At 39.9% G+C, this 24,728-nt stretch overlaps 1 protein-coding gene across 2 annotated transcripts in view; it reads right to left on the reverse strand.

Moving 5' to 3' along the window:
* The window catches only part of alkbh3 (alkB homolog 3, alpha-ketoglutarate dependent dioxygenase), a 36,142-nt gene that overhangs the window by 7,499 nt on the left and 3,915 nt on the right, over positions 1-24,728 (reverse strand). Inside the window, exons 7-10 of one of the 2 annotated variants that reach the window (XM_030425339.1) lie at positions 23,402-23,490; positions 21,370-21,579; positions 20,696-20,794; positions 18,419-18,561 (exon numbers count right to left, since the gene is read on the reverse strand). In XM_030425339.1, coding sequence (XP_030281199.1) covers positions 18,436-18,561; positions 20,696-20,794; positions 21,370-21,579; positions 23,402-23,490 — 524 coding nt within the window. In that variant the 3' untranslated portion in view covers positions 18,419-18,435. Of the gene's footprint in view, positions 1-16,939; positions 18,562-20,695; positions 20,795-21,369; positions 21,580-23,401; positions 23,491-24,728 lie in introns of those variants that run through there. The other variant, XM_030425338.1, reaches the window with a different exon arrangement.

Consider the following 24,728-nt stretch of genomic DNA (forward strand, 5'->3'; position numbering starts at 1 on the left):
AAAATAAACACATGAGGGGAGAATATCTATGTGTGAGTGTCAGTATGTGCTCGGGTGTGTGGGCTTTGATGGGTTGTATGTGTGGAGGGGGTTAGCGACAGAGGGAGAGGAAGACAGTCAAGACCAAAGTGGAGATGTTAAATGGAGTGACACATTCAGAGCTGTGTAGAACAGAGAAGAGAATCAGAGCAGGGTTATTAGAGAAAAGTGGACCAAACCAATGTCAAGGTGGAGAGACTCAAATGCTGTACATGTTATATCATAAAATATAGGACAGGATCCATGGGACAGACAGAAGTTGGACAAAACTCTGCAAGAAATAACTACTTTTATAGCTGTAAGTGAGACAAGCAGAGATGTGTTGTTCCAACTCTGTGGCAATCCTGGTATAAAAGTGTTGTGTTTTTGTCTCATACTGCATTACATTAGAAGACAATTTAATTTATGTATTGCTATATGTATTCCACAGATGTAGGAATCATGTGACTGAAGTTTCAGAGTCTGAAAGAGAAAAAAAGGTAAATCTCTTATCAGTAACAATTAAAGGTTGAATAGACAACATTTACTGCCACTAGATATCGCAGTAGAGCACCAGTATCTCAGACCAAAACTAAACGTTTGCATCTTTCACACAGTTAAGTTGGGGGGAAAAAGCACACACACTGCTTAAAAAACTCAAAGATTGAACAGTCAAAATACAGCCAAGTCACCAGGAAACCATTATTTTTATTCAGAGGCCACAGTCACTGTTGAAGCAAATTTAACAAGCTATTTTAATTAGATTTTACCAACCAGATAAATTGCACATCAATTGCTTTTTTCAAAAACAATTGATGTGGTTACTTGCCAAAGACAGTATGGTTAGGACATACTGCTGAGCCACAGCAAATAGCGGATGTTCTCCTGCATGTACTAAAAGTCACACACTCCAATGAAATATGTGGTTGCCACTGAACTCACCCCGATGTGCGTCTGTAGAAAAACATGGCAGACAACTCTGCTTATGGTTTTCATAATGTATGGATTTAAACATGACTGCAGAAGAGACTAATGATGTCAGGAATTTACTGCAGTGCCTATGTTGGTAAAACCATGTGATCTCTAACTTTGTGTATGCATAGTGTAGCAGTTACACATGTACAGATTAACCAACAATAAACAGAGTGTACAGTAACAAGCAGTCAAATCCACTTAGACTGGATGACTTTGGACTGTGGAAAGAAACTGGAGCACCCTGAGGAAACCCAGGTACTCTAAAAGAGAACAGGCAACACAAGGTCTATGTGCCTTAAGGCAGCAGTGTTGACATCAGTTAACATCAATTAATCATTACCACTTTAAGTAGTATAATTAATGTAGATTAAGACTATCACAAAGCCCTAATCAAAATTGGAGCTGTGAGCTACTAGGTCAGATATGGCAGAAAATCTGAGTTTCCTTTACAGCACAAATTAAAAAGGATTCTGTTCCTCCAGTGTGTCTGAATCTGAAGCTTCCAGTTTCCTGTACTCACAGCTGGAGTTGGACAATGTTCCCATAAGATACTTAGCTTCCATCACATTCATGGACAGCCATAGAACAGGCAGGCTGCAATGTTGTTGTCTCCGTGTGAGTATTTCCCAATATATCCCAAAAAATATCAGTGACAAAGACATGGGCAATGTTGGAAGGGAGAGGCAAACATTGGTTGTTTTTTAAATACATTTTCACTGTGGCTTATTTGTTTGCAGTGCTCAAGACACATCAGTTAATTTTGCATTGACATACTGATGCCACATTATCGGATCAATAATCAATCAATGAATCATTTTTCGTAATCTGAGCGAGGGTTTGTGAAGAAGTCAGTTAAAGAGACTGCTTTTCGGTTGTATTCTTTTAAATGTGGATTTCTAAATAAGATTCAAGCTTTGATGCAGAGTGTAATTGATAAAAAAAATGTGTACCTGTTGAAAAGCTTGATCATTTTAAAATCAGTTTACAGCATAAACATCCAAAAAAATCTGAAAAATATACCCTTCTGGTATAAAACTGTACCTGTAGATGTTACAGTTGATATATGTAAAAGGAAACTTTTGTTTCTCAAATATATAATGTAAATACATTTTCCTCTGGACATTTTTAAATGTTTGGATATGAGGGAGCACAGGATGACAGATAGGTCACAGACAGTCAAACAGGATGCTCAGCTGTATTTATAGTTGCAGTAGACAAGGAAACATGTACACAAACATCAGAGACTCACCAGCAGTCTCAGCATCATCTAAGTGACTATGTCAGGTCATCTTAACCATCAGAGTAATTACTAAAATTATCAGTGTCACTGCTGGTGGCGTCATGTCAGGGTCGGTGCAGCTTGGCTGGGTCGTTGTGTCATTCACACTGCAGCTGACAGCCACCCAGTGCAGACTGCTTCCCTCACATGAGACACAGGTCAGATATTTTCTGATCAGAGTGACATAAATCTGTGTACAGATTCATGGGCCCATCCCAATCCCATTCAACCCTCTTGTGACTTTAATTTGAACGCTCTCGGCAAAAATTATTCACTGCTGCCATGAAAATAAGCAACTTTTGTTTCTGCAACTCAGCTCAACGAAATATACTAAACAATAATAACTGGTTCAGTCCCTCTACAGTCTGTCTTGAGAGATGGATGTTGCAGGTTACAACTATTGCTACCACGTACGATAATGTCAAAGGCCACATCAAGGACTGACGCATGTGCCTGCCAGGGCAGAACTCACTTCCACAAACAACTCCGGCAAATGAGCTAAGAAAACATTGTCACTTGCAGTAAACGAACCAGGTTCAGTGAAAAAGATAAATCACTGTACAATTTATTTTCTTGTACGTAATGTGATGATTAGCATGACTCACTGGATCACGCTGCTCAGTGATCGTGCTGTCTCCACTGCTAACAGTCACCAAGGTATTAATTTAGGATGTTATGAGCTTAAGTGTGGAGAGAAAGTCAAGTATTAAAGCATACATGACGTGTCCAGAGTTGTAAACTCCTCTCTGATAGCATTATAAAACTCTGTGCATCGTTTTGTCATCTGATAAGGCGTCAGACTCGTGGATCTTTTACTCAAAACAGACGTCATGGTCTCACTAGTGTATGAAACTACACACTGCCAACAACACAGCCTTTTTTTCCTAATGAATGTAGGCTGTTTGTGGTCTAAATACCCGGATACTGTGCAGCTGCCTCATTTCACTGTTCACAAGTTCATATTGGTGACAGAGATGGGTAATTTCAAAAATAACCTGTGGTGCGAACACTGACTATGACACAGTTCAGGTCAGAAAACAGATTCAATGGAGAAAATAGACAAAAATGCTTTTGAAATGAGTGTTTTTTTCCTCATTATGCAGTTTCTCTACAATTCCATAAATCAGACAGTAACACATCTACAAATCATGTTATAATCCATAATGCACAGTCAATGTCACAGTAGTCAAGGCAACACGTACACAAACACCAGCAACACAGGGGCAAACCCAAGTGTCACCCATAGCTGCTAGAATTAACCTGAAGTATCACCAACAGCAAACGTGCGATCAGTCGCACTGAGGTGAAAACTTTTTTGCATTTCAAGGGTTGATCTCATGGGCTTTCCTCTGCCGTCGTTTTAGAGTTTTCAGGAGTGACGTTATGGCCGTGAATGGCTACCCCATTTCGTCATGCATTCCATAGATGGCACCTCAGGAGGGTGAGACGGACACCAGGTCATCCTGTTTCTTGTCACACACAGTCACACACACACACACACACACACACACACACACACACACAAGCACACGCGCACGCTCACGCTCACGCTCACACACACACACACACACACACACACACATTCAACCGCGGTGTAAGTCGTAGATGTGGACTTGCAAATACCCCCGTGTTCTATTTTGAGTAGATTTAAGGTCACCCATGATCGAGCCAGCTGCTGCCAGTCAAGTGACATCACATGACAATTTTGATTCCTTTTTAACCATACATGTGTATGCGTGGCTTGGGGGTGTCCTTTCATTCATGTATGTGCTTGCGTGGTTTTTCATTTCATGTCATAGCCCATTTGATCTAGCGTATATGTTTTATTACAAGGAAGGATTGAGAAGTGTATTGAGCAGGAAGTTAGTAGACCAAGAGCTGTTAGTGTCCTTGGGGATGCCTTGTTTTCCAAAAAGACCCTGTGCTAAGGCTGCATGGGTTGCACACAAGGACATCATGTGGCAAAAAACAATCCCCAGACAAACATTTGAACTGTACTCTTTTTTGATCAGGTTCTTAGAAGCTTCTTTTAATTTGAGAAGAAAGAGTAAAACAAGGTGGTTTAAACGCTGTCCCTTATTTGTGTGAGGATATCATCTCATTTTTTACTTGGTTGCTTTGTAAATTAGAACACCTAAACACAACAGATTGGGGAAATCCTGGTGAAAATCTCACCGTACATTGCCTCCTGATACTACACTGTAAAAATTTAAGTGAAGTTACTTTAAAAAAATGCATTACCTCAAAATGATTTAGTACAGTGGACTAATCATTTTAGGTTGTTAAAACCTTTCAGCTCGTTAAAACCTTTTGGCTCATACAACTTAAATTCAACAGTCTACTCAGTAATTCTGAGGTCGTCGGTTTCCTGACCTTTACTTTTAAAGTTAAGCCAACTTTTGACATTCACAGTATATCACAGGAGTCATGAAAGTCAGAATTGTGTAAATCCTACACAAAGGGGCTTTGAAAGCAAAGAAGGTCAAACTAAATTTAAAGGTAGAAAATTCCAGTGTTTTAGCGATAACTTTAATTTGTAATAGAAAAATGCTTGTTGTTTGGACATTTTTGAATGTTGGAGTTCTTCAATGCATCAACACTGGCTCTAGGTCGGTGGTTGGCGGGTGTGCAGTGGTGGAAACTTTCAGAAGAAATGTGTGTGTTTAAAACAAGAACAGTGCATTTTATCTTGGTTTCTATGTTTCGTGCATCATTGGAGTTTAGGCTTTTCAAATATGGTTATATCTTAGTGCTAACTAAACCTATATTAACATCCTACCATGACTACAACATCAGTCATCTTATTTTAGGAATTGTAAAAAAACCCTGATAATCCAGGGTTCTGTATATCTCTCTTCCATCCTGTATTCTGTATTCAACAGTTGATGGCATTTCGAGGAGAATACTTCCAGTAGGGAGCATGGGCAGAGGCAGCTGAGAAATAATCCCCTCCAATCCTCTGCTTGATCACTAACACCACCCTCGACTCTCCCCAAAACACACAAGCACACACAAACACACACACACTCTAATTGAAGACAGTTTGAAGTAGATTGCCATATAGTGTATATGTAGCATATGTATGTGGCTATTAACTGAGGCACTTTCAAAATGTTCTCTGTGCTTTTCTTTTTTTTTGCCTTTTAAGTTTCACTCACAATTAAACGAATCAATGTTATATGAAAGAGAAAGAATTATTGCTCAACTGTGCAGCCTACCAAGCACCAAACCAAACAAGTTTAAGGTTGTTTGATGGAAAATGTCACAAAACCACATCACTAAAGTCACTTAAAACATACTTGCAAAAGGAAGTATGAAAAAAAGATACAATTTGTATTTGCTTGCACTTTTATAAAAGTGTCACAATACATTTAATTATGGTGATTACAGCGAACTCCAAACTGGAATATAATCCAGCATCGGTTACACAATGTGTGTATAAGTGCAACAGGCCTGGTTATGAAACATGGTTGGAGACAAGGGCATCGACTGGAAAAGGAATCAGATGGAGTCATTATAATTAACAAGCAGGCTCAACTTTCACTAGATCCCACTTCATTGGTGTGTAAGTATGTGTTCGTACAGTTTGTGTATGTGTGTAGTGGATGTTTGGCAGGTAGAGTTACAGGGCCTGAATATATATGGGATTAGTTCAGGGGCTAAAAGATATGAGATGCACGTCATGATAACGATTCAGCAATATGGTTTGTCTCAATATAGAATAGATTTTAATTGCTATAACTAAGAGTACATTGTGAGCATTGGTGCAACATACTGCATGTGTGATCAGGTGTCACTGATAGTATGTGCAAAATGAAATGTAACATAAGACAGACAGCAGAAGCACGAAAAAGTAAGACGTTTACACACATTGAAAAAGTTGGAAAGTAATCAGGCCTGACCCTGATGCTTCAAAGCTTTAACCACTGCGATTGTAATTGACATCTGTATACATCTGACATCTGTAATTTATTCTTTTAAAGCAGGCAACTGCTCCTGAAACATGAGCATAGAAAAGAACCTGCGAGAAAGCATTTTTGTTGCACATGCACAAAGAAAGAAAGGGAAACTAAGTCATAGAACTGAGTCTCATACAGACAAATCTAACTGAGACTTCCATGTTCATTTATATCAAAATTGGGTTTAATGTTGAAGTCTAGTGGATGAATGTCTTTGGGACACATTGAGAATATGACAGAAATAAATATTATCTTGAATGAACTGAAAGTTGAAGTGCAAGTGGATTTTAATGGGAAGGGTCTGGGGTTGTGTCTGTTAGGTAACATTTGAAAGGTACTGATTCAGTCGAAGTATTGCTTAATAATGCAAAGTACTTACTAGGTTATGCGCCCTTTTCAGCAAGATCACTCACACTTACTATAAGCCTGTTGAAAGAGACCAGTTTTGTGAGTCTGTTAAATAAAATCAGAGACACATTTACACAACTTCATATAGACAGTAGTATGTATGTATTACCATAAATCGAATATACATCCGAAAGAATTACATTCACTGAGTGTGTGTGGGAGAAGAAAATGATAGATAGAAAAGAGAGAGAGAGAGAGAGAGAAAGGGAAAATCCATTATCCAGGTCCACATGGTCAAGAGGTGAGGTACACGCCACAGGCAACATTCCCGGACTGGCAAATCACCCTGGACCCACTGTGGTGGGACACCCTTGTTACCATGGCAACTGAAATGTCATGGGACTGACAGCAACCAGGGAGAAGAGGGCAACAAAAGTTCATAAGTCACACAGCAGTTCAGGTACAGCTTGACTTTTCTCCCCACTAAAGTACTGTGAGTGAGCACACTTGTAGCACCATACCATACATTATGCCAGGTCATTAAGGAGACAGTGTTTACAGAACTATGTCTTAATGAACAACAGCTTTGCACAGCATACCCAAGTGTTGCTGTCACAGTTAGGTTGCCAGGTTTAATACCACTGTGCCTGTTCAAAGACCAAATGCAAAACTTGTGTTCACCGAATCTATCTAGATGGACAAATAAACATCATTAGCTGTTGCAACTTTTCAAGTTATAGCATTGGAACAATTTTTGACAGTTAACTTTTGAATACTCATTTCCCATGTTGATGCAACTGAATGGTTTTCAAGGCCAATTTACAGTTTTTATTATCATTGCATTAAGATAGGTCATGGCCCTGCTCCCACAGATTATCGCTGATACATCGGCTGCTTCAAAAAAGCATGTTTTGGGCAAAACTGCATGGTGCACCTGTGAAGTGGGGCTGTGTGCACAACCAAGCAATCAGATGTGATAATTTGAAAAGGTGTCCTTGAATTGACAAGTTAAAGAAATTCCCAAATTGCTAAAAAAAAAAATTGCTTATTTTGCAAGAGAGAAGTGAATGCCAGATGTGAATGCCATAGAAAAACAATGGTTTTGCTGTTGATGCATTTCTAATGACCTATTGTGTGACAGGCCGCTATAAGGTGAATGTTTATATTGTTAAACACCCTTGAAAATGTTTTACGAAAATATAGAATTAATTAGCTGCTTTGAAGATGCATCTCTGATATTGTAAACATACTGTGTACAAAAAGGTCTGTGCAACTAACTAACTAACTAACTAACTAACTAACTAAAACTACCAATACTATTGTTGAAAAGCACTTCACTGACCAGCTTGATGTTGAACAAATTCATCCTCTTGGGCGAAAGGGAAGCCTTGAGGAACAACACATTTTGAACCTAATCAATTATTAGTATTTTATACTGATAATAACTAATAGTATAGTATTATTATAAGTATATTTGGCACCTTCACTAAAGGTAATATTATTCAAAGTGACAATAAAACAAAAGCAGTACAATATGCCTGCCCTGACAGCAGTTAATTATCAACAGCTGGCTAATCTTGTTAGCTGGCTGAAAAACAAACGACCTGCAGATATTTCATTAAATACATTAGTTATAGTAACCATGGTTTAGCAGCCATCTTCAGTGCAGTAAACATCCTACTGAAAATAAATGAGACAGAAGCGGGGCAAAATTGGTGTAAATCAATAAACACGTCATCCTCTGGGGATTGGCCAGGTCTCCCCACCCTCCCTCTCTTGAGACTGAGTCAGTAAGACACCATCGGGACAACATGGTTATTTATAGACTGAGACTTGGAGACTGGGAAGCATTCCCATCCAAAACAGTAAGTCTGTTTACACGGGGCGGCCACGTGACATATTATGTCTCACAGATACGAAATAAAAATGTTTTCCGTTGATTTAGTTTTTAATCTTTTTTCAGTTACAACTACATTTAAATCTATAAGACTTGAACACTTGCAGATTTTACCAGACTGCCACTGAATCACGTGTCTGTTTGATGTGATTTGATTTTGATTATTACTGATATGAAGTTTGTTGCAAAGACCCTGGGGTTTCATTCCCAATAACTGTATCTCCATCTTTGCCAGGAATTCCAAGAAAACTATTTGCCTTGTTCGTAAGTAGGAACCTGGTTAGAGTTGCTGTCCTTGGTTTTTTTTTACCTCTGATCCCTGCAGTTGTCCATGAAACAAACATAAGGCTTAAAGGGTCAGTATGAGTCTACATGACTCTCACAAGACGATGTATTTTTATTGTAACTGTGGCAATTATTTGTTAACACGAAGCTGCAGTCAAGGGACGCAGAACTGCAACTTTCTGGTTGCAGGATTATCACTTGCAATTCTCATCCTGCATTAAAGCAATTACAATCAAAATGTATGTCTTCCTGTTACCACATTGGCGGGTCATTGCAATCAGTCCTTATGTCATCAAGCCCCCCCTTAATGACTCGTCTGTTAATGTGCGGCTAGTGTCAGCTGCTCAAATTCACACAGGAAAGACGTGACTTCACAGGTCAGGGGGTGGATATCGAAAAACAGTGTGAGAGATGCATTAAGACTGTGAGGTCATGTTGATATTCTAAAATTACAATGAGGCATTAAGATAAAAAACATTAACGACTGACATCTGAAATTCTACGGCTTTTAACCAAAACGAGGAAAGGGCTTGTAATTTTGAAGATTGTAAAGCTTAATAAAGGCTGTGATCTATCTTAAGTCTAGCAGCTGATCTCAAGCTGATCTCATTTCGGGAGAGAAAAACAAACCATGTTCTGTATCTCTCTCAGAACCGGATCCAATGTGACACGACCGACAAGCGATGGATAACAATGAGTACAAAAGGTGATAGTCGACAGGGATGGAAAGGTGAAGATCAAGAAGAGGAAGGAGGAGAGGAGGAGGCACAGTAAAGGAGGGTGAACTAAAGTCATGAAGCCCAAGGGAGGGAAGAGGGGAGTGGAGCTGGAGGGGGGGAGTGAATCGGTCAGCTCGTTCCCAGAGCAGCTTCCCAGCAAAACACAGCATGACTTCAGACTGCAATTACGACTATATTAAACACACACACACACGACGCGCGCGCGCGCGCGCACATGTACACAGATGTACAACAAACACTGCACTCTGAGCAGCTCATCCTCTAGCTCTCTCCATTTCCAAGTAAATCATTCTATACTACAGCAGATGTGTTCATACATCTGGAGACAAAAACACTAACATCTCACTTGCGCACTACACTCTTTTGAAGATGCAAGTCAGTTTGGGTTTTCACAGAGTGAAGCAATAATGATGCAGCCACCTGTACTGTGATGTTACCGACCTGCAAACATCCTGCCTGCACATGCAGAAGGTCATGGACTTTTCTCTTCTTAATGGACACTACACTATTTTGACTTGTTGACAGTGTGTTTAAACTTACAGCCCTAACCAGATAGACACTGGTTTGTTGCACTTTACAGCCTGAATTTATTAGTGTGCAAACACCTGCAGCTTTCCCATAATACAAACATGACAGCTTGGACAGGACTGGCTCTCACAGTACAGTTAGTAACTTCAGGGAACACATTGTCCTGTAACTGCCAGTTGTTTCTTTTTTGAGCTGTGAAAAGCAGCATCACCTGACAACACTGACATCAGCAAATGGCTCACCCACACAACACCACACACGCTGTCTGCCATCTGCCCTGAACGGTGAAAACCGGGATTCATCAGTGAAGAGAACACCTCTCCAATGTGCCAGACGCCATCGAATGCGAGCACTTGCCCACTCAAGTCGGTTACAACGACGAACTGCAGTCAGGTCGAGACTCCGATGAGGACGACGAGCATGCAGATGAGCTTCCCTGAGACGGTTTCTGACTATTTGTGCAAAATTCTTTGGTTATGCAAACCGATTGTTGCAGCAGCTGTCCATGTGGCTGGTCTCAGATGATCTTGGAGGTGAACATGCTGGATGTGGAGGTCCTGGGCTGGTGTGGTTACACCTGGTCTGCGGTTGTGAGGCCGGTTGGATGTACTGCCAAATTGTCTGAAACGCCTTTGGAGACGGCTTATGGTAGAGAAATGAACATTCAATTCACGGGCAACAGCTCTGGAGGACATTCCTGCTGTCAGCATGCCACTTGCACATTCCCTCAAAACTCGCGACATCTGTGGCATTGTGCTGTGTGATAAAACTGCACCTTTTAGAGTGGCCTTTTATTGTGGCCAGCCTGAGGCACACCTGTGCAATAATAATGCCGTCTAATCAGCATCTTGATATGCCACACCTGTTAGTTGGGATGGATTATCTCAGCAAAGGAGAAGTGCTCTCTAACACAGATTTAGACAGATTTTTGAGCAATATTTGCGAAAAATGTTTTTTTTTGTGTATATAGAAAATGTTTTAGAATTTTGAGTTCAGCTCATGAAAAATGGGAGCAGAAACAAAAGTGCTGCGTTTATATTTTTGTTCAGTGTAGATGGGGACATGAAGGCCAGACCAGTGGTAATTATGGAAAGACCAATGAAGACTGTGTTTGCGAGTTTTATTTAGTTTATGTCAAGTTTGAACAAAGTGTGTTTTATGATGAGTTAAGAAAGGAATTAGGCTCATGTTAGTATGAATAAAGTATAGATGAATTCCATTTCTTGACATTTTATGAGTTTATTTTGATAATTTGGTTAGCTAACAGCTGGCATGTATCCACCTGCTGAAACTATTGGGGCTGTCGGACTATCACCTCTTGTGAAGTGCACTGTGCCATATTGAAAAACAGGCACAACATGCTCGAACAGCTGGCACATTAACTAACAATTAATAAAAACACATAACATTATGTAACACTGTTGTCTCTGACTTAATATACGTAGATATATATTCCCCACTGGATTAATTTCAATATCCTGAGGGATCAGGACTTCGCAGCACCACACAGACTATCTACAGCTCTGTAATAAGACTCTGCCCAGTAGTTTACGGCTCATTGTCTGCTAATGCGAGACTATACAGTCTGGTGGCTTGAAGTCAGATGGCCACAGTAAACAGCATGGACAGGAACGTCACTGGACTGAGGCATAATTGGGTGTGATCCACACAGTGGCTCCCGTGGGTACAGAGAGAGCTAAAAGGAGTTATCAGCAGCCACAACTCTGATGCAGCTCCCATGAATCCAAATGTTTCCAGCTCTGCACAACAGGTGTCGGGATCCTGAACAAGTAAACTGAGGCTAATAGAGGAATGCCAGGCAGCTTGTCAGTTAGCTATCCAAGTTCCTTTCCAGGCAGAGCGGAAGACATCAACATAAACAAGGCAGAGCTGGGAAAGAGCTGCATATACAGGAAGACCATGTCTAAATCTGAATGTGTAGAGGGAATCAAGATGGCCGGAATCATTACAGAAATTAGATTTTCTCTGTCATTTTAAAGTCAGACAACATTTTAAGTGAGCAGTTATTGTAAATATAATCTAAATTGTAAAATTTTGCATAGCTAAAAAAACAATTGACTTATTGGCCTTCTTTATTTCTTCGGGTCACTTTGGAGCAGTGGACACATACACAGATTGCAGCACTGTGTAAAAAAATGTTTTACCAAGGGCCCAAACACATGAACCCCACATCAAATAACTAGTGATGATGAAGGCCATCTGTTGCATTGCTCAAAAACCTTCCTGGTCAAAAACTGCAAAGACATCTGCCAGCTTGTGCGTGTGTAACAGGAAATAATTCCCCTTAACACCAGGTGGAAGTACGCAGTATTCATCATTCAAACAAGGACACCAGAAGACTCAGGACTGCGGAAATACAGTAAAGAGGTGGTGGCAAAAAAAGACAAGATGCTAAATGGATGAAATCCTGAATATTACAGTGACAGGATCATCAGTCTACTACCTTCTTTTTTGCACATCTTCTTGTGAACTGATTTCCTTTGCTGAACAGCAAATCAGAGTAAACGCAAATGGTATGGGATACACCGCAAAAACTAGGGCCACAGATGCCAAGGAGACTGAACAAAAGCACTGCAGGATATAAAACTACAACATTAAACCATAAGATCAATCGAGGTGATCAAGAACTGTTTCCCAAAATGCTCCCTAAAGCTGAGGGACACTACAGAGTTACATAATTCTCTCTAGGTTAATTCTAATGAGCGATACCATTCATATTAGACCTTATTTTTGAACCTTTGTTGACTATGCAGCTTTAAACATACTTGATATAAAATAAACAGCACAGTGAAATAAAGAATTTTTCTAAATCACTTTGCATTGACCAGCACCACCAACACAACCGGTAATGATCAATGAGCAGGTGCAAGATTTGCTACAGTTCATTTCAAAAGCATAAACATACTATCCTGACGTTTTGAGCATAAGGCACTGTCCCGAAGCAGAATTAAATGTTCAACCCAGATCTAATGTGAATGTTCAGTGGTGTAATGTTCTCTTCTGGTACACGATGTCCCAATCTGTGCCTCTTGAGGCCCATCATCAAGGAGCCAGTAAAAGTTGGGCACAGCATGCGGTGCATTTCTCACCTGCAATTCACCAACAAAAGGCCGAAGACCTATTACACAACCTGCTGCACTCACTGTGGGTCCTCATTAACTCACCCCGTTGACACACACACACACACACACACACACACACACACACACACACTCACACAAAGGGTCTTGCGAGGAGAAAGGGTGACTGCTGAACCTAGTTCACAGTATGAGTTCCCAAATCCTCTTGCATATAAACAAAAATACATCCTGCAGTCTGCTATTGTCACGTGTAATTGAAGTGGTTTGCTCAGCTGTAATGGAGTTTGAGGAGCAAAGAATACAGTTGTGGGGTTTATAACTCTTAGTCAGGCTATTTGCTGCCGTGTAAGACTTAAAACATATTAGCAGACCAGAGTAAGGACACCAAGGGGCCGCTAACTGAATTGTCATAGTTTCAGTGACTGATGTAGTGATGGAAAGGCAAGTGGAAAATTGAGTTTAGCAAAGGCTGCAGTGAGTTTAGAGAGTCCTGTCACAGTCAAGTGGTGTTTAGGTTAAACAGAAAACCCTGGTGGTCTTAACTTAAAGAGAATCTTAAACTTTATCTACTTTTTTAGTTGGTAAATCATAATGCATGTTTGTCATGATACAATCCGCTGGATTTCGCTGGTCCCGGTGCGTAGTGTTCATTCCAACAGTTATTATTTGCCTTGTCCTCAAGATCAATCAAGTAAATCTGCCCTACAGATGAAATACAAATAAGTTAGTTACACTACTATTACTCATTACAAAGTTGTAGCTTTTGAGTCAAATGTACTCTACATCCTCCCAACTTCAACTCATAATGTATCTGGCAAAAGATACAGCAGTGTCTGCTGCCATACCACCAGACTACATAGCAGCTTCTTTTCCCTGGCTGTGAGACTCCTCAATTCATCATCAAGACTCTATTGTCTAAAAACATTGTGTTGTAGCAGGACTCTAACATTATTTTATTTTTTAAACTCTTGCTTACAAAATGATATTAGATTTACCTTGAACCTTGTTTTCACATTCTCGATTCTGTCCCTGCCTCTGCTGTGTCAGCTAAAGCTAAGCTAAGTTAAAAAACATAAAACACTGAAGAAGAAACAAAAAAAAGCAGCCGTTGTACACATTACAACAAGAATTTGTAACAGTGGCTCTTTAAATTTAGCAGGGATTGGGATGTGTTCGATTTATTTATCTTTTTTTTCCGAAGAGGCCGAGTTTCAGCTAAAACTGCTGGCCAAGAAATAATTGTGATGGTCTAGGTTTTTGTTGCTTCTCTGCTTTCCCCCTCCCCTTTGTTTTCTCTGTTTCAGGCTGTGGCAGGAGGCGTGGCTGGTCTTCCAGACTCAGATGAGACACACCTGTCTAGCATCACAAGCAATCACCCTACCTCCACTTAAACCTGGTCATGACTGCACCATCTTGCCAGATGATTTCATTCCCGTCCTGTGTGTGCCTTGCCTGTTTTTTCACCCGCTCTCTCAACGCCGTGGCCAGCCTGCCTCCTGCCTCTATCCCTTAGTTTTTTGAGTAGGATTTTTGTGTTTTTTTTGCTTAAAGAATTAAAAACTTTAAACTTGCTCTCGCCTACGGTCTCTTGCATTTTTGGTCCAAACCCCAGCCCTAACAATAATATCGCAAACTATTAAATTACAGTCACAGTTAATGGATCGAGTTGGAATCTTTTTTTTGGAATCTGTCAGTAATTGTGGCTTGGACTCAAGTTGACTGTTTTGATGATTTTCGACTTTGACGTGGAACATGATGACTCGAATGACACTTTATCAAAACCTTTTTAAATTATTCATGCTTTAATAAAGTTATTCTTTTTTTTGTTTGGACTCATTCTGGCTATTATGGATTATTATAACACAAATTCAATTTGAACAAAACATATGTATTGGCCAATAATATCATTATTAGACAGGCTCTATTACTTTGCCTTTTCCCTTTATAAAGACTTGATATTTCAGTATCTTGGGGTGTAAATAGACTTGGGGCCTGCCAAAGAAAAAAAATGACTTGGGACTTGCTTGAGACTTGCACCAAATGACTCAATGACTTGAGTCGCATCTCTGGCTATAACTCACATTGCATTCTTTTATCACCAGAAGCTCTGCATTAAATAATTTTTCCAATCAGCGTAGCCATGTAGTCTGATACATCACTGTGATTTCAAATCAATCATTCATTGATTTGTCATCTAGTCACTGAGGTTCTGTGAAATTTAGAAAAAGAAAAAAAAAGGACTTTAAATACCACAATCTTTTCACTTCAAATGAAAAGAAGATTGTGGATGCCTTCAAGTTCGATGATGTCAAATCATCACATCACTTTTAACTAACTACATCGCAATCAATCTGCATACTCAACTGCAGCTGTAGCGACTGCTTTGCTAGTCCTCCAGAAAGCTTCATCAGTTCAACTTACTGGTAGGGGAGTGACACTCTGTACTTTGTACACTCTGAGCATAGCAAGTTGATTTTATCATCTTGGAACTATCTTGAGTGTGTAATCCATTTGACTTTATCTTTCATCGCTCTTGTCAAGCTTTTTGTGCCAGTCTTGGCTGTTAGAACTTCCCTGTACACCAACTTTATTAGAATTACAGGACAGTTTGTCCCGGACAGCACTTCTCTTCTTGGGGACAGAACTATCTATCTGTTACATTAGGTTCAAGTATTGATATAATCTTCCTTCTTCCCAGCGGTTGCAAAGGAAGAGAGTTGAGTCAGGCCTATTCACGCTTTTATTACAGGATCCTTTTGCCAGGAAGACCCCTCAGATTGGAGCTGCGACACAAACAACTATAAATAACCCATATAGAGGGTTACTGGTATGATTAGACTCACCAAGCTGATGTTACAAGGCCAGTGACCAAAAGCCTTACATATCACCAGGAGTCACCCAGAGGAGTGGGTTTAGTTTCTTGACACTGCTGAATGTGTGTTTGTCTATGTAATTATCCATGGAGTTGTATAATACACCGTCCAGGTGTTCACATCCAGGTAAATGGTTTGTTTTCACACATAATCCCCAATTTAGCCGTAAAAAACTAGAACAGCATCACAGTCACAGACAAGTCAAGTCATCACATTGACAGTAAATGCCAGAAGTCTGTGGCCCACCAACATCAATAGTCACTCTGTATCTTCCCTTGCGGTGCTGTGCTTGGTTGGACTTTTTGCTTTCAGTGTGGGGTTTTCAAGTAAAACACATGATCAGTTGGATTGAGGTGGTGACTTGGCCAATGAAAAATAACAGAAATAACCTTTGTAATTTAGTGTATTGCCTATCCAAAAATGGGGACTATTTTCAGAAAGGATAGTTGTTAGTAGAACATTAAAAATGTGACTCAGCAATTTAACTTCTCTGTTTGATTTAAATCCAATATGTTGGACAGAGACCAAATGACAAAAACCACAAAACTGCCTGCATGCTTTCCGACTGAACAAAATAAATTACGAGGTGATCAAGAACTGTTTTCCATATAACAACCTTATCACATCTTTTGGGTATAATTACAACAATGGTTGCATAATCTCGTGTCACAGGCAACCTGGCGAGACCTTTCACTGCTTCTTGTATTTAGCAAACATTATGCACAGATGCAGCATATTTTCATGACAAACTGTCTATCACAATGGGGCACTTTTTTCAACTTGCCTGTCCGTTATCTAACATTGAGCACCTTCCTGAGAAGCATACCGCAGCTAAAAATTGAGTGTTAAATTCCATTATATGTATCAAATAAATCATGTTAAGCTTAATTAACAAACATCTCATTTTTTGAAAATGGGACACAATAGCAGAGAATGCAGAGAATAATTGTTTATTTCAGAACAAAAGACAATCAAAACATGTGGGTTGCTAAGAAAGAGTGTATTTTCAAGAAATGAATGAATAGTTTTCTCCATTTATTAATTTACCAAACAAAATTTACCTCAGTAATGAAAGGTTTAATACTAATATTTATATTGAAACAGCAGCTAGCTCTGATGTCATCAGCATCACTGAACAACATACAGGACTGAATATCTACTAAACTTCACTTCAAATAAAATAAAAAACAAAAGCTGTTTCACAACTGATCAAAAACAAAGTCTAAGGTAGAACATTCATTGAATCAAGATGGAAAATTCTTGAGGTAACATGCTCGATTTGCTGTCCTGTTTCCCGTCTACAAGTAAACATTTCAGACATACAAAGTATATGTCATTACTATGTTGAAAATGCAACTACCAGTATGTTCACTTGTTTTAGTAAGAAAAAAAACAAGACACCTTAATTTTCCATATGTCTCCACAAAAAACTTGTTCTCTTTTCTGGCTGATTCTGGTTCAGGGTATCAGTTTGAAAAACCTGAACTACTTCTTTGAGGAAAAGTTAGACCAGTCTTGTTCAACAGGATGATTATCTCATTCCAGTCGTGATGGAGGTGTAATTGTCCTAAGTGGCCACTTAACTTGTTCCTTCTCTTTAACAGCAACTATGTTTTCTCGAAAGAGATTAGTAAAAAGTCATTTCTCTTTTTACAGCATTTCAGGAAAATTCTTATCGGCTGCGAGCACTCAGGACACTGTTTTTCATAAAGACTCTTTTCAGGACATGTCATGGAGTCAAAACAAATATACAAAAACAAGACCTTCAATCTAAATTACTCACAAAGGAAAATGTAATGACAGGGAAATGCAGTATGTTTATGCCATGTCTGACATTGCCACCTCAGTGCTTCCTATCACTATCTAAACTTTTATTAGCAACTACAACAATGCATTGCTCACTGACACATCAGTGGTGGCTGAACACTCCCAGCATAATAAATAGAGATTATGCCAAATTACTGTGTGAAATTAACGTAAACAACTGTTCTGAATAAATACATTTAAAGTAATATGCACAGCTGACATTTTATCAAGTTGTAAAGTCGTCATTATCACGCATTCTCTGCCTGGCTTCTCTGAAATCACTGATATCTGATAATCCCCACAGATCACGACTTTGGCGTTATCATGGTTTGTTTATGCAACAGGTGGGTTCAGGTAGAGCTGCTCATCTCCTCAGCCTGCGGCGGGTAACTCAGTGAAGACTTCTTTTAAACAGTTGAAACTGCTTAAAAAGCTCACTGAAAAGGACGACGATATTCACACACTACAGAGCCTCATTTGTCAAAATCTCTCCATCATTCATTCACTCAAATCTTGTTCGCCCTCCAACTATGAGATATAACACTGCATGGATCAGTGTTTGGACTGCTAAACTATGAGACACAGTTTCCTCAGCTTTGCTGTAAGTACCTGACTCTGAGGGGAGTTTATGGGTCCTTGGCTGTGAATCGCAGCTTGGTCCCTGCCCTGTGGCCCTCCGGCTCCGGGTAGATAGTTCTGAAGGTCAAGTTGATGCGTGGGCCTCGGTCGTGGTACTCTTTAGCCACTTGATGCTGGTGGAGACAGAGAGACGGATGCTGCTTTCAGAATGCGACTGGCTGAAGTAGAACATTTTAGAACAATTAGATTGTCCTACGAAAAATGATGGGGTTGACATGAAGACAAGTACATCTTGATCTTTGGTTCTTAAGTCACCAAATTAATATTTCTTATCAAAGAATTAGTATGTGACACGAGGCACAGGCTGTTATTTATCAATCTGTAGAACCTGATGTTGTGTCCACATTGTTAATGAAAACTTTTACCAATTACACACTTTTTAATTTGAGATCATCAAAAACAAACTGAGATCAGAAAGCAGAAAAAATGATAACTCAAGGAAAGAAGATCAATATTGTCATGAGTTTTCTAAACAGTGAGTTTTGCAGCTGAACTGTGTACTCCATTCACTGGTCAACATACAACAAACACTATCTTCTCTCCATTTGACAAATGGAGCAAAAGTCAAATTTATCCCAGTTGCGATATCAATACTAAAATGTGTCTTAGCAAAGACACAAACTGTTTTCGCCCTTGAGTTCAACTTTTTGATGTCTGGACTTTTTGCATATGATAACTTCCTTGTTTTCAACACAGACACACACAGACACACACACACTACACCCTCACCTACATCTCAAAAGGAGGCGAAAGGTTTGCTAATCCCCAGCAGTGTCAAAAGAATGGGTCCAGAACAGAAATAAATAGTGCTGTATCCTTTTTCCAACAAACAAAGTACTTCAGCAGGATTGACAGGTTAAGTTAAATATTTAGCACTCACTTCCAAATCTCTCTAACTGAGCCAGAAAGTTTTATTAGGCAGACCAGGACTGCAGTGACAGAGTGAGAATTAATGGATGGTGTGATCTTCTGTCTCTGGCAAGATCTTTAAAGGAGAGATGAAAGGCTTTGTTGAGATACTCAGGGTGGTGTCGCCATAAAACACCTGTGACCTTCTCCCTTTTTTTTTTAAAGTCAAACCTGAACCTTTTACTCTCTGTAGGTCTCCCTCTCTTTATCCCGCCGCACTCTTTGTTTTTCTTTCTCTCTCTTTTGAATTCTCTCTTCACTTTTTTAGTGTGACCACCAAGTTTAACATAAGACATGCTAAAGAAGCTTATAAATTAACTAAAACTTTTACTTTTCATCCTCACACACAATGTTAAACTGGCAAGACAGTCTATCAGACAAGGTCAAATTAAATACTATGACCTATTTTTCTCTGCTCTTACAAAAGCTGAAAATATTTAATCAGCATGAAATTCAAATGATTTTATGTAAACCATTTTCTCACTGTTGAGTGTGACCTGATTTTCCCCCCCAGAAACCGGTCACACACTCATCTTCTTTCATGCACTCATATAAACCAGGCCGCTGTCCCTGATTATAAAACAAATGACTCTGCTGTTCTCTCCCGGCCACTCCATCCATCCTCGCTGCCTCAACCAAGTGCCTGGAACACAGGTCTATCGTCTCACGTGTGTTGAGTCGGAAGCAGTTACACACGAATACACGCAAATGCACACACACGAGCAGAGCAGGTGAGGAAAGCCTAGTTACTGTAAATACCCATCTAATTGGTGTATCCTTTGTTTCATTGTTTCCGTTTTGATAATTATGGATAGTTGAGAGCAAAGTCTTGCATTTAGTTTGGTTTATTATCATAGTTTTGGGAACACTTTGTGTCTGTAGCAATTGAAAAACAAAAACAACCACAACATGTATAACATTTAACAACGAAGTGCTTCACAATCTTAAACGACAAAAAGAATGTTAACAGATTCAAAATGCAAGTTACAACTACTGATGTAATGTCTTGTTCAAAATAGTACTAGTTGTTGTTATCATTTGTGTGTTTCCTTGATTTTTGCAGTAATGATGTCATAATGTTAAATACAATTACAACTACACAGTTTGAAACTGAACTGTAAAATGTACATATTCTCTTTTTTATACTGAGAAAGTGACTGATAAATCTACAGCTGCTGGCTTAGCATATCGTTTCAAGTACTATTAAAATAGTATTGATTTCTTCACATTAAAGTAGTCTTAATTTCTACCTCATTTTGATCCCTGCCAAGTGGCTGATGTTGTTTTGAATGGCCAAATTCCCTGCCTGAGTGCTTGCACATGACTGGTAACACCTACCTGCCAGTCGTCTTGTGTGGCTCCTGACATCAGCAGAAGTGTCCCGTGACTCAAAGGAACCCGAATCCTCTCCACATATGTGTAGTCACCGTTCTCCTCCTAACATAGAAACATGAAAGGGAAAAAGCACAATGTATAATCATCAAACAGACACACACATCCAGTAAAATGTACTTTAACATAACTAAACACACAAAAAACAGTAAAAAAACAACTAAATGTAATACAACTTGTTTACATTTAGACTACTATAGCCTGCCTCTGTCAGCTGTATATCTTAATTCTTGAAAAAATAGACAACTTGACACAGAAGCCTCTAAACACTGCTGAGTTTAAACCCAATATCTTGCAAAAGAAAGGGCTGAGCATAGTGGAGAACAGAACAGTAGCCACTGTGAGTTAGTGAAAAAAAGGGTTAGAGGGTCCAGTTTTTCACTACCTCACAGTGGCTACTGTTCTGTTCTCCACTATGCTCAGTCCTTTCTTTTTTATTAACATCTAATAGCCTCCTTGACTGTGAGCCAAGTCTTACAACAAAACTAACTCTTAAGAAACAGCAAAAGGTCAGAAGGAATGTATGTAGGTTTTAAGAGGCCACATCAAGCTGGGTCAACACTAGAATTATGGAAAATAATGACAAAATAAAGAGTGTGTACACAAATTATCTCACTCACTGGTGGAGGCTGCTTGCGGAGGCTGAACACTCTGGTGTCGCCCAGACTCATGGAAGCGATGGTGGGTTTGGAGCCCAAGGAGGCTTCGTCGTCACTGTGCCAGCCGATGCTGTCATGGCCGTCACGATAAAGGTTACACAGCAGTGAGTTGAAGCTGCATCCGCTCACCTGCTTCAATGTCTCGCGAAGTGTTAACAGCAATGGATGCCACTATGTTGAAAAATAACAAGAGTTCAGCAAGAAATTAAACCACCATTAGATAACTTTTTGTCTACTTATGGATATATACTTTTCATAGCACTTTGATCAGGGTTTCTAGATCAAACTTGGATTATTACGGTTGGTTTTCGCTTCAACAGTAGCCATGTTGCTACCACAAGGAATTGCTTAGAGGGGGGAGAGTTAAAACAGCAAATAATAAAAGACATTAAATAGAAAAAAACTAAAATAAAAATTTGACAAATTAAACAAGTGAGGACCACAAAATAGAGCAAAGTGCTTGTTTTTCTTTATAATTTTGGTGGCTTGGACATCTCTCTATAAAAGCAAGGAATCTCTGTCTGTCTGTCTGTCTGTGTGTGTGTGTGTGTGTGTGTGTGTGTGTGTGTGTGTGTGTGTGTGTGTGTGTGTGTGTGTGTGTGTGTGTGTGTGTGTTTATCAAATATCTCTGCAGATCAGGATCAGACTGACCTGAGACTTACAACATGGCTGCTGCGTGTTTCAAGGGTGTGCGACTTCGCATTTGTTTGGACTGCAATGACACCGTTAATAAATCATTTCATAAATGCTTTACAAATTCACAAGCATTGTCCACCGAGCCACCACAGTCACGTGCGCACCAGAGCCAATCACTGCAGAGCCCACTGCCACCCCCCACCTTAAGAAACAAGCAGATTTATACCTGCAGTGGCGCGAGCTGGACCATGATTTTGCCGGCGGTTCGGTCCCATTCTGTTCTGTTCTGTGCATCTAAACTGACTGTTGTGGATCAATGAGACTAAACGAGTCCAGACCGAGTCTGTTCCGGTCTGAGGAGATCCGGAGACGCTCGGACAACAAAGTGGGATCGGAATCTGTGGATGTTCGTGTGTAGCTAGCCGCTAGCCAACCTACACGGCCCGCCTCCTGAGGCGACGGACCGGGCCCACCGGCACGTCCAAAACCGGACTTAGGGTGAATAATGTCCGCCACGCTTTTTCGCGAACATTGCCGTCACGTTTGCTTTGTGTCTGGTGCAGGAATAAACGGTAAAAACTGGCTTTAGTCATGAAAGTGTCCAAGCAGCAAGTTTGGTTGTTGAGGAACAGGAAGTTGTTGGAGGGACGTAGGCGGATGATTGACAGGCAACGACGGTCGGTGTGTAGACAGCGATATTGAGAGTTGAGAGATTTGTGACATTTAGCGTGTTTGGAGTGTGTAGTTAGTGTGTTATGTTGTGTTTGGTGTAGTGTGTTTAGTGTGTAGTGGAGTCTGTTTTTTGTTTAATAAGTCAGAATAATGAGGAGAAGCTAAATGTGGAGCAGGCAGTGCAGCTATTTATTCAGCTGGAAGGAGCTCAGGCAGACCTGAGCATTGCCTGCATTTAAATGTAAATAGTTACATATAACTTCGTAAATTTTTAAAATGTATGCACATATTCAGCAAACAACAATTTATATTTGCATTATAAGTAATACTAAACTTTTTCCTACTCGGATTTTATGTTTTTTTGTGATTTTAGGTCCATTGTGTTCATACAGTTTGTCAAAATAAAAAAATAAATGTACAGCCACACATGTGAGGTTGTGCTGAAAATAATGACACCAAGTAAATAGTTTTTAGGGTGAAATATAATGGCAAAATCAAAAATAGTCAAAAACAGCCAATTATAGCCTGGAATATCGGTTTTCACAACAAACCTAAATATCCCTGATGTCCCACCTTCAAACACAGCCTCATTTGGCCATCCATGAAAAAGCTACTTAACCTCCCACTTTTCTATAGGAACACATATTTCCTACGGCAATGCACTAGTGTATTAAATGTGTCTTACCTGTGTGTTAGCAGCCATGGTGGACTGAGCATATGTGTAGGGCAGCTCTCCATACCAGCAGGTCAGCCGGGGCTCATCGTATGCCTCACCTGCACCAACACACACAAACAAATACACCTTCACCTAAAACAAACTAATTAAAACCATGGTCAGGATTTTTTTGCAGCTTCCATCAGCTTTCCTATTCTGTGGTTAGACTGATGAATTAACAAAAGGCCATACTGGTTCCTCAGCGTATTGTAGCCTATTGATGCAACATTCAACCCCTGAAGGCTTTAATTACCTGTTTTCTTCTGGAGAGAAGCAGCTGTGGACAGTCTGCATAATAGGAAAAAATCTATCTCTCTCTATCTTCCATCAGTAATTGGGTCACGGCATTTTTAACTTCAAAAGAGAATACATCTAGTTTGTTTTCATAGCTGCTTTTTTGCTGAATGACAACTATATGTAGGGCAGAAAGCTGACATAGTTTATTTTTTAATCTATTCCTCTCCAGCGTTAATATGAATGGACAATGATCATCTGCTGGAATCCATTTCTAGCAGAAAGCAGCGGTCATCAACTTATTCAGTGTCTATTCTGTCTCTCTGTTGGTCTTTGTGCGTCTCTCGTTCTCTGGGAACAACCAGATCTTTTCTTGGAATCAATTCTCTGCTATTAGTGTATTTTGGCAAGCCCTCTGGTACGAGAACATGGCGAAACCAAAACAAACTGTTTAAGCAGCCACCGCTTTTTATGGCGCTGAATTATTCAGGGACTATGCTGCTACTGCTTATAAATATGTGTGGCCATTTATCAACTATCAAAATCCTTACTCTTTCTATAAAAAGATTGATATCAGATGGAACAGAATAACAAAACTGAAAGCTCAGGATCGAATTTGGAGCCCTGAGCAATGGCTGGAAAAACTGAGTCAAGAGAGTTCTTAAACAATGACAGAGGGCGTAGGAGAGGTGACTGGTGACGGGTTAACATCTTTTTTCCACTACTTCCTCTTTAAACCAAACATCACGTGGACTTTGTTGACAAAGTCTGAGGAGTGATGGATTGAGATTACACAACTTTCTGCTCTGTCCTGTGTTTACACATCATCTTGGTCACTTGTCTCTATCATGCTGTTTGTCTGCTACGGGGCCATCGCCGAGTAACACACCAGATGGACAAAAGCCAGCTGAGCGAAAGGCTGATTCTGAAGTAAAAATCTGGCTGCAGCTCAATAGGCTCACTGTATATCGTCTGGGCGGGTACAATCATGTTATTCTTTCCTTTAAAAGGAAAACCCTAAGTGTTTCGCAAAATGAAGCCTCTTGACAACTTACGCACGTGC

This window comes from Sparus aurata, chromosome 8 (assembly GCF_900880675.1).
Source record: "Sparus aurata chromosome 8, fSpaAur1.1, whole genome shotgun sequence".
In the NCBI taxonomy this organism is placed as follows: domain Eukaryota; kingdom Metazoa; phylum Chordata; class Actinopteri; order Spariformes; family Sparidae; genus Sparus; species Sparus aurata.